The sequence below is a fragment of the Felis catus genome, chromosome F2 (genome assembly GCF_018350175.1).
Source record: "Felis catus isolate Fca126 chromosome F2, F.catus_Fca126_mat1.0, whole genome shotgun sequence".
NCBI lineage: Eukaryota > Metazoa > Chordata > Mammalia > Carnivora > Felidae > Felis > Felis catus.
In genome coordinates, this window is record NC_058385.1 from 34,600,604 (window position 1) to 34,620,000 (window position 19,397).

Here is a 19,397-nt window from a genome sequence, read left to right on the forward strand (position 1 = left end):
TGTGCCAACCAAAAGACATAGGGTATCAGAATGGATAAAAAAACAAGACCCATCTATTTGCTGTCTACAAGAGACTCATTTTAGATCTGAGGACACATTTAGATTGAGAGTGAGGGGATGGAGAACTATTTATCATGCTACTGGAAGCCAAAAGGAAGCTGGAGTAGCCATACTTACATCAGACAAACTAGACTTTAAATTAAAGGCTGTAATAAGAGATGAAGAAGGACATTATATAATAGTTACAGGGTCTATCCATCAGGAAGAGCTAACAATTATAAATGTCTATGCGCCGAATACCGGAGCCCCCAAATATATAAAACAATTACTCATAAACATAAGCAACCTTATTGATAAGAATGTGGTAATTGCAGGGGACTTTAACACCCCACTTACAGAAATGGATAGATCATCTAGACACACAGTCAATAAAGAAACAAGGGCCCTGAATGACACATTGGATCAGATGGACATGACAGATATCTTTAGAACTCTGCATCCCAAAGCAACAGAATATACTTTCTTCTCGAGTGCACATGGAACATTCTCCAAGATAGATCATATACTGGGTCACAAAACAGCCCTTCATAAGTTTACAAGAATTGAAATAATACCATGCATACTTTCAGACCACAATGCTATGAAGCTTGAAATCAACCACAGGAAAAAGTCTGGAAAACCTCCAAAAGCATGGAGGTTAAAGAACACCCTACTAACGAATGAGTGGGTCAACCAGGCAATTAGAGAAGAAATTAAAAAATATATGGAAACAAACAAAAATGAAAATACAAATCCAAACGCTTTGGGACGCAGCGAAGGCAGTCCTGAGAGGAAAATACATTGCAATCCAGGCCTATCTCAAGAAACAAGAAAAATCCCAAATACAAAATCTAACAGCACACCTAAAGGAAATAGAAGCAGAACAGCAAAGGCAGCCTAAACCCAGCAGAAGAAGAGAAATCATAAAGATCAGAGCAGAAATAAACAATATAGAATCTAAAAAAACTGTAGAGCAGATCAACGAAACCAAGAGTTGGTTTTTTGAAAAAATAAACAAAATTGACAAACCTCTAGCCAGGCTTCTCAAAAAGAAAAGGGAGAGGACCCAAATAGATAAAATCATGAATGAAAATGGAATTATTACAACCAATCCCTCAGAGATACAAACAATTATCAGGGAATACTATGAAAAATTATCTGCCAACAAATTGGACAACCTGGAAGAAATGGACCAATTCCTGAACACCCACACTCTTCCAAAACTCAATCAGGAGGAAATAGAAAGCTTGAACAGACCCATAACCAGCGAAGAAATTGAATCGGTTATCAAAAATCTCCCAACAAATAAGAGTCCAGGACCAGATGGCTTCCCAGGGGAGTTCTACCAGATGTTTAAAGCAGAGATAATACCTATCCTTCTCAAGCTATTCCAAGAAATAGAAAGGGAAGGAAAACTTCCAGACTCATTCTATGAAGCCAGTATTACTTTGATTCCTAAACCAGACAGAGACCCAGTAAAAAAAGAGAACTACAGGCCAATATCCCTGATGAATATGGATGCAAAAATTCTCAATAAGATACTAGCAAATCGAATTCAACGGCATATAAAAAGAATTATTCACCATGATCAAGTGGGATTCATTCCTGGGATGCAGGGCTGGTTCAACATTCGCAAATCAATCAACGTGATACATCACATTAACAAAAAAAAAGAGAAGAACCATATGATCCTGTCAATCGATGCAGAAAAGGCCTTTGACAAAATCCAGCACCCTTTCTTAATAAAAACCCTTGAGAAAGTTGGGATAGAAGGAACATACTTAAAGATCATAAAAGCCATTTATGAAAAGCCCACAGCTAACATCATCCTCAACAGGGAAAAACTGAGAGCTTTTTCCCTGAGATCAGGAACACGACAAGGATGCCCACTCTCACCGCTGCTGTTTAACATAGTGCTGGAAGTTCTAGCATCAGCAATCAGACAACAAAAGGAAATCAAAGGCATCCAAATTGGCAAAGATGAAGTCAAGCTTTCGCTTTTTGCAGATGACATGATATTATACATGGAAAATCCGATAGACTCCACCAAAAGTCTACTAGAACTGATACAGGAATTCAGCAAAGTTGCAGGATACAAAATCAATGTACAGAAATCAGTTGCATTCTTATACACTAACAATGAAGCAACAGAAAGACAAATAAAGAAACTGATCCCATTCACAATTGCACCAAGAAGCATAAAATACCTAGGAATAAATCTAACCAAAGATGTAAAGGATCTGTATGCTGAAAACTATAGAGACTCTTAAAAACTGAGAACAAACTGAGGGTTGATGGGGGGTGGGAGGGAGGGGAGAGTGGGTGATGGGTATTGAGGAGGGCACCTTTTGGGATGAGCACTGGGTGTTGTATGGAAACCAATTTGACAATAAACTCCATAAAAAAATAATAAATAAATTCTGGTTCAGGCATACTACTTATACTTATTTTGATTAGATCCTTGGCCATGGCCTTTTCTTTCTTTTGGGATGAATTCCTCTGTCTTGGCATTTTGTCTAGGTCTCTGCTTTCTGTGTGTTAGGAAAGCCTATTATGTTTCCTGTTCCTGACAGTAATGGCTATATTAAGAAGAGGTCCTATACTGTCCAGGGCCTGGTACTTCAGGATGTGTTTCTGGTGTATGCTGCGTGTACTCTGTTGTTGTTTTGGCTCTCTTTCCCTCAGGTGAGTCCTCTGCAAACTTTCTCCTTGCCTGCAGTAGGGAGTATTTGGACTGTATCCAGTGTGTGGTGCGTTTTAACTAAGTGTGTTTTTGTCTGCTTGTTCAAAGAGGCTAGATCCTATTTCCACTAGAGCTGAAGATTTGCAGGACTGTATGGTTAGTAGACTTGGTGGGTATGTGTGGGGGTTTGTGCTGGTCTTCTTGGGGAGGGGCTTGCTGCTGCTCTGGCTCTCAAGCACACTTACCCTAGTAAAAATGCACCTCCAGAGCACAGGGAGTAAGGCCTTGGTGTAAGTTGCTCAAGCCTTCACTGTGGACACTGTGATGATCACTAAAGTCCATCTGTGCTGATGGGTAGGAGCAAAATAGCATCCCTTCTTGTGCCTGAAGAAGGGAGTTTGTGCCCACTGCTATTCAGGAAGCCCTCACAGAGGAGCAAACAATCTCCCCTCATGTGTCCCATGCATTCTTCAGGTCTCTGACTTCACTCTGCGTCCAAGCTGCCTGCCCAGCCTGCAGAACAGTGCTGCTTTGTTTTATCTTAACACCTAGAAGTTTAAATATCTACAAGCTAGGTTTTGGAAGGGCCAGAGGGTGATAGGAAACCAAGTCCCCGTCCTTAAAGATATAGTACAACAAAGTGCCCCATGGAGATACTATAGAGTTAAAGGGGACTCTCTAAGTGGAAAGGAAAGACCATATTCAGGAATAAGAAAAGTGGGAAGCACAGAAGCAGTAAAATTAAGTGTATCTATAAAAATCAGTCAAAAGATTCATAAAGTAAAAGGATGTAAAGTATGACATCATATACTTAAAGCCAGAGAGGAATAAAAATTTAGTACTTTCAGAATGGGTTCAAAATTAAGTAACCATCAACTTAATATAGACTGTTATATGCATAAGATGTTACATATAAACCTAATGGTAACCACAAATCAAAAACCAGTAATAGATATGCAAAAAATAAAGAAAAAAGAATCCAAATATATCAGTAAAGAAAGCCAGAACTCCATGAGAGAAGAAAAGAACAGAGAACTACAAAAACAACAATGAAGAAGTAATAAAATGGCAATAAGTACATACTTATCAATAATTACTTTGAATGCAAATGGACCAAACACTCCAAAAGACATAGGATAATAGAATGGATTAAAAAAAGCAAAGGCCACCTATATGTTTCCTACAGGAGCCTCATTTCAGACCTAAAGACACATGCAGATTGAAAAATGTAAGGATGGAAAAGCATTTATCATGCAAATGGAAATGAAAAGAAAGCCAGGGTTGTGATACTTATACTGTTTACAATAGACTTTTAAGCAGACTGTAACAAAGAAGAACACTAAATAATCATAGAGGAACAATCTCACAAGAAGATACAACAATTTGTAAATATTTATGTACCCAACATAAAATCACCAAATACATAAAATGGTTAATAACAAACATAAATGACACAATCAATAGTAATACAGTAATTGTAGGGGACTTTCACACTGCACTTACATCAATAGATGGGTCATCTAAATAGAGTATCAATAAGGAAAGAATAGCTTTAAATGCACATTGGACCCAATGGATCTAACGGATATATCAGAACATTCCATCCTAAATCAGCAGAATACACATTCTTTTAACATGCACAGGGTATATTCTCCAGAATAGATCACACAAACATATCTCAAAAACTTCAAAAAGATTTAAGGCATATCATGCATTATTTCTGACCACAATGCTGCAAAACTAGGTATCAACCACAAGAAAAAAATCTGGAAGGAACACAAATATGTGGAAGGTAAGTAAACATGCTACTAAACAATGAATGAGTCAACAAGAAATCAAAGAGGAAATCAATATATAGAAATGAAAATGAAAATGCAATGGTTCAAAATCTTGGGATGCAGCAAAAGCTGTTCTAAGAGAAGTTTATAGTGATACAAGCTTATCTCAAGAAGCAAGAAAAATCTCAAATTCAAAACCTAACCTTACACCTAAAGGAGCTAGAAAAATAATAAACAAAACTTAAAACCATTGGAAGGAAGGAAGGAATAAAGATTAGAGCAGAAGTCAATGCAATAGAACAAAAGACAATGGAACAAATCAATGAAACCAGGGATTGGTTCTGTGAAAAGATCAACAAAATTGCTAAACTTTTAGCCAGACTCATTAAAAAAAGAGAGAGAAAGAAAACTCAACTAAAAAAAATCACAAACGAGAGGAGAAATAAGAACCAACACAAGAGAAATGCAAAGGGTTATGAGAGTTTATTATGAAAAATTATATGTCAACAAATTGAATAACCTGGAAGAAACGGATAAATTCCTAAAAATATAACTTTCCAAAGCTGAATCAGGAAGAAATAGAAAATTTGAACAGACCAATTATCAGCAATGAAATTGAACTGGTAATCAAAGAACTCCCAACAAAGGTCCAGGGCTGGACAGTTTCACAGGTGAATTCTACCAAACATTTAAAAAAGAATTAATACCCATTCTTCTCAAATTATTCCAAAAAAAGAGGAGGAAAGAAAACTTCCAAATTCATTCTATAAGGTCAGCATTCCCCTGATATCAAAATGATAAAAGATACCACAAAAAAGAGAACTATGGGCCAATATCTCTGATAAATAAGATGCAATAATCATCAACAAAATATTAGCAATCTGAATCCAACAATACATTAAGAAAATTATTCACCAAGATCAGTGGGATTTATTCTCAAGATGCAAGCATGGTTCAATATTTGCAAATCAATCAATGTGATACATCTTATCAAGAGAAAAGATAAGAACAACATGATCCTCTCAAGATGCAGAAAAAGCATTTGACAAAGTACAACATCCATTCATGACAAAAACTGCCAACAAGTAGGTTTAGAGGAAACATACCTCCACATACTAAAAGCCATTTGTGAAAAACCTGCAACAAACACCAAACTTAATGGTGAAAAACTGAGAGATTTTCCCCTAAGGACAGGAACAACACAAGGATGCCCCTTGTCACCACTTTTATTCAACATAGTACTGGAAGTCCTAACCTCAGCAATCAGATAACAAAAAGAAATAAAAGGCATCCAAATTGGTAAGAAAGAAAAATATTGTCTCTATTCATATAACATAGTACCATATACAGAAAACCCCAAAGACTCCAACAAAAAACTACAAGAATTGATAAATAAATTCAGTAAGATCACAGGATATAAAATAAATATACAGAAATCTGTTGCATTTCTATACACTAATAATGAAGTAGCAGAAAGAGAAATTAAGAAAATAATCACATTTATAATTGCACTAAAATAACAAAATACCTAGAATAAACTTAACTGAGGTGAAAGACCTGTATTCTGAAAACTATAAAACTGATGAAAGAAACTGAAGATGACACAAACAAATGCAAAGATATTCCATGCCCATGGATTGGGAAAACAAATATTATTAAAATGTCCATACTACCAAAGCAATCTACACATTTAATGCAATCCCAATTAAAATATCAACAGCATTTTTCACAGAACTAAAAGAAGTAATCCTAAAATTTTGTGTATGGAATCACAAAAGACCCCAAATAGCCAAAGAAATTTTCAAAAAGAAGAATGAAACTGGAGGTATCACAATCCCAGATTTCAAAATATACTACAAAGCTGACGTAATCAAGGCAGTATGATACTGGCACAAAAACAGACACATAGATCAATGGAACAGAACAGAAAACCCAGAAATAAACTCATTATTACATGGTCACTTAATCTTTGACAAAGGAGGCAAGAATATGTAATGACAAAAGGGCAGTCTCTTCAACAAATATTGTATGGAAAACTGGACAGCTACATGGAAAAGAATGAAACTGGACCACTTTCTTACTCCATACACAAAAATAAACTCAAACTGCATCAAAGATGTAAATCTGAGGCCTGAAACCATAAGAATTTTAGAAGAGAGCCTAGGCAATAATATCTCTGATATCAATCATAGCAACATTTTTCTAATGTATCTCCTGAGGCAAGGGAAACAAAAGCAAAAACAAACTATTGGGACTACATCAAAATAAAAAGCTTCTGTACAGTGAGGGAAACAATCAACAAAACTAAAAGACAACCTACTGCAAGAGAAGATATTTGCAAATGACACATCCAAAAAAAGGATTAGTATCCAAAGTACATAAAGAACTTATATAACTCAATACCCCAAACCCAATCATCCATTTAAAAAACGAGATGAAGACATGAACAGAAATGAACAGATTTCTCAAAAGAAGACATACAGATAGCCAACAGACACATGAAAAGATGCTCAACATCAGTCATCAGGGAAATGCAAATTAAAACCACAATGATATATCCCCTTGCACATGTCAGAATGGCTAAAATCAAAGGCACAAGGAACAACAAATGTTGGTGAGGATGTGGAGAAAAAGGAACACTTGTGCACTATTGGTAGGAATGCAAACTGGTTCAGCTGCCATGGAAAATAGTATGGAGGTTTATCAAAAACTCAAAAATAGAATTACCATATGATCCAGTAATTCTACTACTGGGTATTTACCCAGAGAGTATGAAAATGTGATTTGAAAAGATATATGCAACCCTATGTTTACTGCAGCATTATTTATAATAACCAAATTATGGAAGCTACCCAAGTGGCCATCAATAGATGAATGGATAAAGAAGATAAGAACACACACACACACACACACACACACAGTGGAATATTACTCAGCCATAAAAAGAATGAGATCTTGCCATTTGCAACACCATGGATGGATCTAAGTGAAATAAATCAGTTATAGAAAGAAAATACCATACTATTTCACTCATGTGCAATTTAAGAAACAAAAGATATGAACAAAGACTAAAAGAGACAAACAAACAAAACTTTTACATGTATAGAACAAACAGATGGTTACCAGAGTGGAGGTGGGTGGGGGATGAGTTAAATCGGTGGAGTAGATTATGAATACACTTACTATGATAAGCACTGAGTAATGTATAGAAACATTGAGTCACTATATTGTACACCTGAACCTAATATAAATTATGTTAATTATACAGAAATTAAAACGAAAAATAAATAAATAAGAATAAATTCCCTTCAAATGGGTTTTTAAAAATAATTTCTTGACAATTTACCATGCCACATACATAATACTGTTTTTATTTAAAATTTTTTAAAAGTTTTATTTATTTATTTTGAGAGAGAGAGAGAGAGAGAGAGAGAGAGAGGGAGGGAAACAGAGAGAGAGGGGGCTATGAGTGGGGGAGGGACAGACAGAGGAAGGCAGAGAGAATCCCAAGTAGGCTCTGTGTTATCAGCACAGAGCCCGACATGGGATCATGCAAGATTGTGACCTGAGATGAAACCAAGAACTGGATACTTAACCAAAGAAGCCACCCAGGTGCCCCAATATTGTTTTTAAACTTGGGCAAGATAGGCCCCTTTCCTGATCCCTTTCCTACAGGATCCTCCTCTGACCTTTCTGTAGCTCAGCTCTTGCCCAGGAACGTGCCTGGCTGGCACCTGCATCCCACCCCCCCCTTGCCCTTTGAGATTCTAGACTAGTTTCCAATCTCCAATATGATTAAGTACAGAAACTGGGAGTAAGTCTTTCAAACTTCTATGTTAATTGAAGGAGTAATTTTGTCTGGTTAATTTCATAATCAAAAACAATGGCATTTTCTTTATGTGTGTTTTTATTTTCTTTTTCTAGGAATTTTTTTTGCCTTATGTATACATAATATCCCAATATTATTCCTTCTTAGTTCTAATTTTTCCAAACAAAATCCCCCCAAACCTCTTCTTTCTTATTTTAATACACATTGACTTCAACTTCAATTTTTCTCCTTCCCCTACAACATGGATTATCATTGCTCAACCACAACTAGTTGTTTATTTCAGAGCCTACTACAATTCCATTTTGTGCTTCCTAAGGTATGGTGGATAAAAAGGCATGTATTTTACATGTTCTACATGTTTGGTTATGTTGCTCAAATTGTGATTTCATTTTTAATACTTCCCACTAAAAAAGCTCAGCATTTTTTATCTGGATGATGAGCCTGGTAGATATTTCACTACACTGGACTAATATCTTCCAGACATAATCTACAATTTCTCCCAGATTTCCTTTGGTTTTATATCTGATAGTTTGTATTTCATTATACCATAATACTGTATTAAAAATTGCTAAGCACAGAGCTAATCTGATCAGTGTATTTTTTTATTGTTATTTGGGAAGTGGAATGTTTCACATAATAGAAATTTACATATCAAAAATCTGAATTTGTGATTTCTTTTCACAAACTAGCAACCTTAGGTCTGAATTATCACATAGCAAAAATTGGCTGGAACTATCTTCTGCCCTCTTTAGAGAGGGCATAGATTCTCCATGGATAAAGAAGATAACAGTATACATACAATGGAATACTACTCAGCCATAAAAAAAGAATGAAATTTTGCCATTTGTAATAACATAGATGAACCTAGAGGGTATTTTACTAAAAAGAATAAGTCAGGGTGACTAAGACAATACATTATGATTTTACTTATATGTGGAATCTAAAAAAACAAAGCAAATGAAAAAAAACCACAACATAAACAGACTCACAAATACAAAGAACAGGCTGGTAGTTGCCAGTGGGGATTCTGTGGGGGGATAAGCATAATAGGTAAAGGGGATTAAGAGGGATGGAATTCCAGTTATAAAATAAATAAGTCATGAGGATGAAAAGTATAAGTATAGCATAAGAAGTATGGTCAATAATATAATAACTTTGTGTGGTGATAGATGGTAACTACATTTATCATGGTGAATGCTTTGTAATATATATAATTGTTGAATTACTATGCTGTACACCTGAAACTAATATAATATTGTATGTCAACTACTACTTAAAAGTAGTAGTATTTTGACTATTCCCTACTCCTTTATCCCACTTTGGCAAATGTCTTTCTTTTTTTTTTTTTTAATTTTTTTTTCAACGTTTATTTATTTTTGGGACAGAGAGAGACAGAGCATGAATGGGGGAGGGGCAGAGAGAGAGGGAGACACAGAATCGGAAACAGGCTCCAGGCTCTGAGCCATCAGCCCAGAGCCCGACGCGGGGCTCGAACTCACGGACCGCGAGATCGTGACCTGGCTGAAGTCGTACGCTTAACTGACTGCGCCACCCAGGCGCCCCGGTAAATGTCTTTCATACATTGTATAATGTCAAGGAATGTGGAAAAATATTCAACTTTTATAGAAATCCTTAGTATTTTTAGGTACCTATATGAAATTAGGGAAAGATTAAAAATGTGTAGACTTTTGGTTCCAAAGCCCAGACACACTGATTCAGTAAGTCAGATATGGGAGTCCAGAATTCTACATTTTAAGAGTGGACCAGGTAATTGGGATGCAAAACGATCCCATTTTGAGAAAATCAGGTTGATAAAACCTCAACTGCAAATCAACAATTATGAAGGGAATTCTGAGAGACGGTATACTCTAAGCTTTTGAGGTTCATAGCAGAGAAAGCAATACACTCTCCCTGAAGCATTTCTTCATGCCACAATCATAAATAGATTATTGGAATGAATAGTCCAAGAGGTGGGCAGTAAATAAATTCTTAACATTTTCCTTTTTTCAATATATGCTCATTCTTTCAGCTCACTTTAAGAATCATGTTTAGGGGCGCCTGGGTGGCTCAGTCGGTTAGGCATCTGACTTCAGCTCAGGTCACGATCTCACAGTTTGTGAGTTCAAGCCCCATGTCAGGCTCTGTGCTGACAGCTCAGAGCCTGGAGTCTGCTTCAGATTCTGTGTATCCTTCTCCCTCTGCCCCTCCCCTGCTTATGCTCTCTCGCTCTCTCTCAAAAATAAATAAACATTAAAAAAATTAAAAAAAAAGAATCATGTTTAGTCTGTTTTAACTATCTTAACTCTGAGAGTTATCATTGCTAAGTATGTCAAATGTCAAACCACTGATAGACTCACAACTTAGTTAAGTATGATTCTGCCGCTGGTAAACGAGCAGCTCCCACCATCTTCAGGATAGACTGTCTGGGATATATTTTATGCTTATTTTCTCAGTCTATTTTTTTTTGAAGATTTTATTGTTAAGTAATCTCTATACCCAACATGGGGCTTGAATCCACAATCCCGAGAATAAGAGTCACATGCTGTACTGAGTCAGCCAGGTGCCCCTTTTCAGTCTCTTTTTAAACTCTGTGGGGGCAAAAGTGTTTTCCAAAGTAAGTCCCAATCAACCACTTTGCAATTTCACTCCAGGTCTCCATTTCCAGTGGCTCCCATCTGGCCACGGGTTCTAAGAAATTGTGTTTAGATCAAGTACCTTAAGCCTCATTGAAGAAGGACTAATAAATACTGACATGTGAGCTGATAGTAACTGAGGTCCTATACTTCTGTTGATGGTAGTGGGAGGGACCAATGGAAGAAAAAGGGTTAATTTTCATAAGGACCTGATAGGTGAAGTAAAGAATGAAACATTAAGAACTTACATTTGGAACACTGTCCTGGGGTCTCCAACTTCACCTCCATCACTCATTATCAAGGTATCATAGCCAATCTTCAGATCAAATTCTTCAAAAGTTATCTGGATAACCTAGCAATAAACAGAAACAAACATGTCAAGTATATCACATTATAAATAAAAACAAACAAACAAAAAGCAATGGCAGAAAACAGTAAAAATGCAGAGTGAATGTCAGACTATATATATGTATATATATGTTATTATCTATATACATATAAACTCACACCATAGCAGCAAATCATGTCAGATTATTGCTAAAGTTCAATCATTATTATAACATAATTCCTATTTGCCATATTGTACCTTCTGTATTGATTTTCCAATGAACAGCCATGACTTCTATTTTAAAACCCTTTTATTTAAAGCATTGAAGCATAATTAATGCAAATATACTCTGAGAAATCTTTATAAAAGGTACATGTAGGTGGACAGTGGTTTTCCATACATTTGCATCAGGTATATTTTGTTTTACTGTGCTTTACTTCATTATGCTTCACAGATAGTGCATTTTGAACAAATTGAAGTTTTGTGGCAACCTGGAGTCAAGCAGGACTATCAGTAGCATTTGCTAACAGCATTTGCTTACTTTGTGTGTTACATTCTGGTAATTCTCACAATATTTCAAATTTTTCATTATTATTATATTTGTTATGGTAATCTATGATCAATGATCTCTTGTGTTACTATTGTAATTATTTTCTGGTGCCATGATCTGTGCCCATATAGCACAGCAAACATAATTGAAAAATGTTGTATGTGTTCTTATTGCTCCACCAACTGGCTCTTCCCCCATCTCTTGCCCTCACTATTCCATGAGACACAAAAATATTGGAATTATGCCAGTTAATAAACCTATAATACCCTCTAAGTGTTCAAGTGAAAGGAAGAGTCACATGTTACTCACTTGAAATCAAAACCTAGAAATTAAGTTTAGTGAGGCATGTTGAAAAGGCATGTTGAAAGCCAAGATGGGCTGAAAACTAGACTTCTTTGGTCAGTTAGCCAGTTGTGAATGCCAAGGAAAAGTTCTTGGAGGATTTAAAAGTGCTACTCTGGTGAACACATGAATGATGAGAAAGCAAAACAGCTTTAGTGATGATATGGAGAAAGTCTGAGTGGTCTGAAGAGAAGATCAAACCAGCCACAAAATTCCTTTAAGTCAAAGCCTAATCCGGAGCAAGGCCCTCACTCTCTTCAATTCTAAGAAGGCTGAGAGAGAGATGAGGAAGCTGCAGAAGAAAAAATGTGAAGCCAGTAGAGTTGGTTTGTGAGGTTTAAGGATAGAAGTCATCTCCATAATATAAAAGTGCAAGGTTAAGCAGCAAGTGTTGATGTAGAAGCTGTACCAACTTACCAAAATATCTAGCTAAGATAATTATCTGTATGTAGCTACCCCAAACAATAGATTTTCAATGTAGATAAAACAGTCATGTATTAGGAAGAAGGTGCCCCTAGGACTTTTATAGCTAGAGAGGAGAAAGTCAATACCCGGTTTCAAAGGTTCAAAGGATAGGCTGACTCTTGGGGCACCTGGGTGGCTCAGTCAGTTAAGTGTCCAGCTTCAGCTCAGGTCATGGTCTCACAGTTTGTGGGTTCCAGCCCTGCTTTGGGCTCTGTGTGGACAGGCCAGAGCCTAGAGCCTGCTTTGGATTCTGTGTCTCCCTCTCTCTCTGCCCCTCCCTTGCTCACACTATGTCTCTTTCTCTCTCAAAAATAAACATTAAAAAAAAATTAAAAAAAAGATAGGCTGACTCCTATTAAGAGTTAATGCAGTGTGGAAAACTTCAGTGTTGTCTTATTTTAAGCCAACCAACCTTCAGCAACTAGTTCCCTGATCAGTAGCAGCCATAAATATCCAGGCAAGATCCTCCACCAGGAAAAAGATTATTACTCACTGAAAGCTTAGATGATAGTTAGCATTTTTTACCAATAAAGTATTTTTTTAGTTAAGGAATGTATATTATTGTTTTCATACATAATGCTATCGCTCACTTAATAGTCTACAGTATAAACATAACTTTTATATGCACTGGGAAACAAATTATTCATTTGATTTGCTTTATTGTGATATTTGCTTTATTGGGAACTGAGCCCACGATATCTTTGAGGTATGCCTATACAGAACATTCCATTAAAAAGCAATAAAATATACATTCTTCTCAAGTGTACTTGGGGGGGGGGCAACATGGCAGAGAAGTAGGGGGATCTGAACTTCATGTGTTTCTCAAAGAAGGGTTGAAGTCAAAAGACTGAACTCCAAGAGTCTGGGAAGAAAAGGGACTGAGTCACTACCAGGGATACACGGGGACAACCTGATGGGCCACAGGTGTGTGATTGAGAACTGGGAGAAATAAAACAATGGAGGGGAGGGACCCCTTCTGTGGAGAGATAAAAGGAAGAGAAAGAGTGGCTGGGAGACAAAGGGAAGAGAAAGAGTGCTGGGAAAGCATAGGACTGTCGGGACAAGAGAAAAACCTCGGACTAGGACAGAAAATCCAATTTCTAACTGTGGGACTTTCTCTGGACCAGGGTTGGCTGCCCTGTTCCCACACCTGGGGAGGAGGGGTTGCAGGCCCCAGGCTGCGTGGCTAGGTCAGCAGCCCATTCTGCAGTAAGAGAAAGAGATACCCTCCTTGGAGTGCTGTGGGACAGGACAAAGTCTGCCTGCAACTGCCAGCCTCTCAGTGGCTAGGCCAGGGGCACAGTCCATAGCTGGAGAAAGCAATCCTCTTCCTGGAGTGATGTGGCACAGGACAAAGCTATCCGGGGTCCACATACTGGGTAGCATGGAGCTGTGCTTTCCCAGTACCGGGGTGCATGGAGTGGGAGTTTGAATCCCATCCAAGCACCAGGGCACTGAAATCGGCAGAGCAAGAGAGACTGCCTCCTCTGCACCCATGGCACAGTGAGGACAGCTCGAACACAGTGGTTTGGGACACCGAGTCTGTGGAGGAGAGACTGGGCGGGTGGGGGGGTCGCCATTGTTCTCCCCACCACCAGATCAGCAGCGCTGCATTGCCTGGATCAAGTCTCAGACAGTCCTTGCTATATAGATATATTCTTCTTTCCTTTTCTTCTTATCTCTTCCCTCCTCTAGTCTGGTTACTCTGGTTGTTGGTTTGTTTAAGCAGAAATATTTAATACATTCTCTTGATACATGTTCTATACCTTCTTCTTACCTTTCTCTCTCTCTGGAATAATTAAACTATATAATTTCTCTGTCTGGGCAACTTTATCTTCTTTCTTTCCCCCTGCCTCCTTCTTTATTTTCCTTTCTCTCTCTCCAGATTAAGCTGTTTAGTCTCCCTGCCTGGTCCATGTTTATTTTTTCTTTTTCCCTGCCCCTGTCATTTTTCTCGTTGTATGTGCTCTCCATCAGCACCACCTCCATCCTGTTCTTTACTTGTAGCTGGTGTTTCTGGCTTTTTGCTTTTGGTTTGTTTTTTTCTTTTCTTTTCTTTTTTTATTTGTTTGTTTGCATGATTTTGTTTTCTGTTTGTCTGTTTGCTTTCCTTTCCAGGGCTACTCCAAGGAACAAATCAAAACACACCTGGTGGAGGGTCTAAAACATCACTATGAGTAGGGAAATAAAATAACCAGAGTCCCAACAACAGAGAACAAGTAGCACTCTCCAAAAAACACTTCCTGAAGGGCCAGGCCCTGGACAGGGTATGACCTCCTTTTAATATAGCAGTGCTCGCAGTTGTCAAGCATGTAACAAGCTTTTAAAACACACAAGAGACAGAAAACTAGCCAAAATGATGAAACAGAAGAATTCTCCTCAAAAGAAATTCCAGGAAGAAATGAAAGATAAAGAATTGATCAAAACCTATATAAGCAATATAAATGAACAAGAATTTAGAATAATATTCATAAGATTAATCTCTGGGCTTGAAAAAAAGCATAGAAGACAGCAGAGATCAAGGAACTAAAACATAGTCATTATAAATTAAAAAATGCTCTAAGTGAGGTGCAAAATACAATGAAGGCAGCCACAGTGTGGATTGAAGAGGCAGAGGGGAGAACAGGTGAATTAGAAGATAAAATTATGGAAAAAGATGAAGCTGAGAAAAAGAGAAAAAAATCCTGGATCACAAGGGGAGAATTAGAGAACTAAGTGATTCAATCAAATAGAACAATATCTGTATCATAGGAATTCCAGATGAAGAAGAGAGAGAGAGAAAGTGGCTGAAGGTGTACTTGAGCAAATCATAGCCAAGAACTTTTCCGATCTGGGGAAGGAAACAGACATTGAAATCCAAGAGGCACAGAGAACTCCCTTCAGACATAACTTGAATTGATTTTCTTCATGACATATCATAGTGAAACTGGCAAAATACAAGGGGAGAGAGAGAATTCTGAAGGCAGCTAGGGATAAACGGGCCTTAACATACAAAGGTAAACACATAAGGGTAGTAGATCTATCTACTGAAACTTGGCAGGCCAGAAAGGAATGGCAGGAAATCTTCAATGTGATGAACAGCAAAAATATGCAGCCAAGAATCCTGTATCCAGCAAGCCTGTCAATCAGAATAGAAGGAAAGATAAAGGTTTTCTCAAACAAACAAAAACTGAAGGAACTCATCACCACTAAACCAGCCCTACAAGAGACCCTAAGGGGGACTTTGTGAGTGAAATATTGCAAAGACCACAAAGTACCAGATACATCACTACATGCATGAAAACTACAGACATCACAATGACTCTAAACCCATATCTTCAATAATAACACTAAATGTAAATGGACTAAACGCTCCAATCAAAAGACATAGGGTATCAGAATGGATAAAAAACAAGACTCATCTATTTGCCGTCTACAAGAGACCCATTTTAGACCTGAGGACACTTCATATTGAAAGTGAGGGGATGGAGAACTATCTATCATGCTACTGGAAGTCAAAAGAAAGCTGGAGTAGCCATACTTGTATCAGACAAACTAGACTTTAAATTAAAGGCTATAACAAGAGATGAAGAAGGGAATTATATAATAATTACAGGGTCTATCCATCAGGAAGAGCTAACAATTATAAATGTCTACACACCAAATTTGGAGCACCCAAATATATAAGAAAATTAATCACAAATATAAGTAATCTTATTGATAAGAATGTGGCAATTGCAGGGACTTTAATACTCCACTTACAACAATGGATAGATCATCCAGACAGAAAATCAATAAAGAAACAATGGCCCTGAATGATACACTGAACCAGATGAACTTGACAGATATATTTATAAGTTTTCATCCTAAAACAGAAGAATATACTTTCTTCTCAAGTGGACATGGAACATTCTCCAAGATAGATCACATACTGGATCACAAAACAGCCCTCAGTAAATATAAAAAAATTGAGACGATACCATACACCCTTTCACATCATAATGCTATGAAACTTGAAATCAACCACAGGAAAAAGTTTGGAAAACCTCCAAATGCATGGAGGTTAAAGAACATCCTACTAAAGAACGAATGGGTAAACCGGGCAATTAAAGAAGGAATTAAAAAACACATTGAAACAAATGAAAATGAAAACACAACAATCCAAACCCTTTGGGGTGCAGCAAAGGCAGTCCTAAGAGGAAAATACATTGCAATCCAGGCCTATCTCAAAAAACAAGAAAAATCTCCAATACAAAATCTAACAGCACACCTAAAGGAACTGGAAGCAGAACAGCAAAGAACCACCAAACCCAGCAGAAGAAGAGAAATAATAAATATCAGAGCAAAAATAAATAATATAGAATCTAAAAAAAACTGTAGAACAGATTAATGAAACTAAGAGTTGGTTTTTTGAAAAAAAAAAAACACAAAACAAAAACAAACAAAATTGATGAACCTTTAGCTAGGCTTCTCAAAAAGAAAAGAGAGAGGACTCAAATAGATAAAATCACGAATGAAAATGGGTTTACTACAACCAATCCCTCATAAATACAAGAAATTATCAGGGAATACTATGAAAAATTCTATGCCAAAAAACTGGACAACCTGGAAGAAATAGACAAATTCCTAACACCCACACACTACCAAAACTCAACAGGAAGAAATAGAAAATTTGAAAAGAACCTAACTAGTGAAGAAATTGAATCAGTTATCAAAAATCTCCCAACAAGTAAGAGTCCTGGACCACATGGCTTCCCTGGGGAATTCTACCAGATATTTAAAGCAGAGTTAATACCTATCCTTCTCAAGCTGTTCCAAAAAATAGAAATGGAAGGAAAACTTCCAGACTCATTCTATGAGGCCAGAATTTCTTTGATTCCCAAACCAGACAGAGAGCCAACACAAAAGGAGAACTATAGGCCAGTATCCCTGATGAACATGGATACAAAAATTCTTAACAAGATACTAGCAAATTGAGTTCAACAACCTATAAAAAGAATTATTCATCATGATCAAATGGGATTCATTCCTGGTTCAATATTCACAAATCAATCAACATGATACATCACATTAAAAAAAGAAAGTATAGGGGCACCTGGGCGGCTCAGTTGGTTAGGCATCCAACTTCAGCTCAGGTCATGATCTCATGGGTCAGGAGTTCAAGCCCTGTGTCAGGCTCTGTGCTGAAAGCTCAGAGCCCAGACCTGCTTCAGATTCTGTGTCTCCCTCTCTCTCTGCCCCTCCCCCACTTGCATTCTGTCTCTCTATCAAAAATAAATAAACATTAAAAAAATGTTTAACAAAAGAAAGGATAATAACCATAAGATCCTGTCAATAGATGCAGAAAAAGCATTTGACAAAATATAGCATCGTTTCTTAATAAAAACCCTCAAGGAAGTCGGGATAGAAGGAACATACTTAAACATCATAAAAACCATTTATGAAAAGCCCACAGCTAATATCCTGAATGGGGAAAAACTGAGAGCTTTCCCCCTGAGATCAGGAACACAACAGGGACATCCACTCTCACCACCATTGTTTAACATGGTGTTGGAAATCCTAGCATCAGCAATCAGATGACAAAACGAAATAAAAGGCATCCAAATTGGCAAAGAAGTCAAACTTTCACTTTTCACAGCTGAAATGATACTTTACATGGAAAACCCGACAGACTCCACCAGAAGTCTGCTAGAACTGATACATGAATTCAGCAAAGTCACGGGGTACAAAATCAATGTACAGAATTCGGCTGCATTTTTATACACCAATAATGAAGCAATAGAAAGAGAAATGAAACTGATTCCATTTACAATTGCACCAAGAACCATAAAATACCTAGGAATAAACCTAACCAAAGATGTAAAAGATCTGTATGCTGAAAACTATAGAAATCTTATGAAGGAAATTGAAGAAGACACAAAGAAATAGAAAAAAACATTCCATGCTCATGGATTGGTAGAATACATATTGTTAAAATATCAATACTACCCAAAGAAATCTACACATTCAATGCCATCCTAATCAAAATTGCACTGGCATTCTTCTCAAAGCTAGAACAAACAATCCTAAAATTTATATGGAATCACAAAAGACCCTAAATAGCCAAAGTAATATTGAAGAAGAAAACCAAAGCGGAAGGCATCACAATCCCAGACTTTAGCCTCTACTACAAAGCTGTAATCATCAAGACAGTATGGTATTGGCACAAAAACAGACACATAGACCAATGGAATAGAAGAGAGAACCCAGAACTGGACCCACAAATGTATGGCCAACTAACTTTGACAAAGCAGGAAAGAGTATCCAATGGAAAAAAGACAGTCTGTTTAACAAATGGTGCTGGGAGAACTGGACAGCAACATGCAGAAAAATGAAACTAGACCACTTTCTTATACCACATACAAAAATAAACTCAAAATGGATCAAAGACCAGAATGTGAGACAGGAAACCATCAAAACCCTAGAGGAGAAAGCCAGCAACAACATCTTTGACCTCAGCCACAGAAATTTCTTGCTCGACAAATCTCCAAAGGCAAGGGAATTAAAAGCAAAAAATGAACTATTGAGATCTAATTAAGATAAAAAGCTTCTGCACTGCAAAGGAAACAATCATAGAGTGTACTTGGAACATTCTCCAGGACAGATCATATTTTAGGCAAGTAAATAAGTCTTAAAAATTTTATGAAGTTTAAAATCCTATCAAGCATCTTTTCCAACCACAATGGTTTGAAACTAGAAATCAATTACATAGAAAGAACTGGAAAATTAACA

The 19,397-nt window shown here is 37.1% G+C and overlaps 1 protein-coding gene across 1 annotated transcript in view; it reads right to left on the bottom strand.

Moving 5' to 3' along the window:
- LOC111558536 (transforming acidic coiled-coil-containing protein 3-like) overlaps nt 1-19,397 on the bottom strand; it is a 43,035-nt gene that overhangs the window by 19,181 nt on the left and 4,457 nt on the right. The window contains exon 2 of the mRNA XM_045050110.1: nt 11,211-11,314. Within this exon, the coding sequence (XP_044906045.1) occupies nt 11,211-11,314 (104 nt within the window). The remainder of the gene's footprint in view (nt 1-11,210; nt 11,315-19,397) is intronic.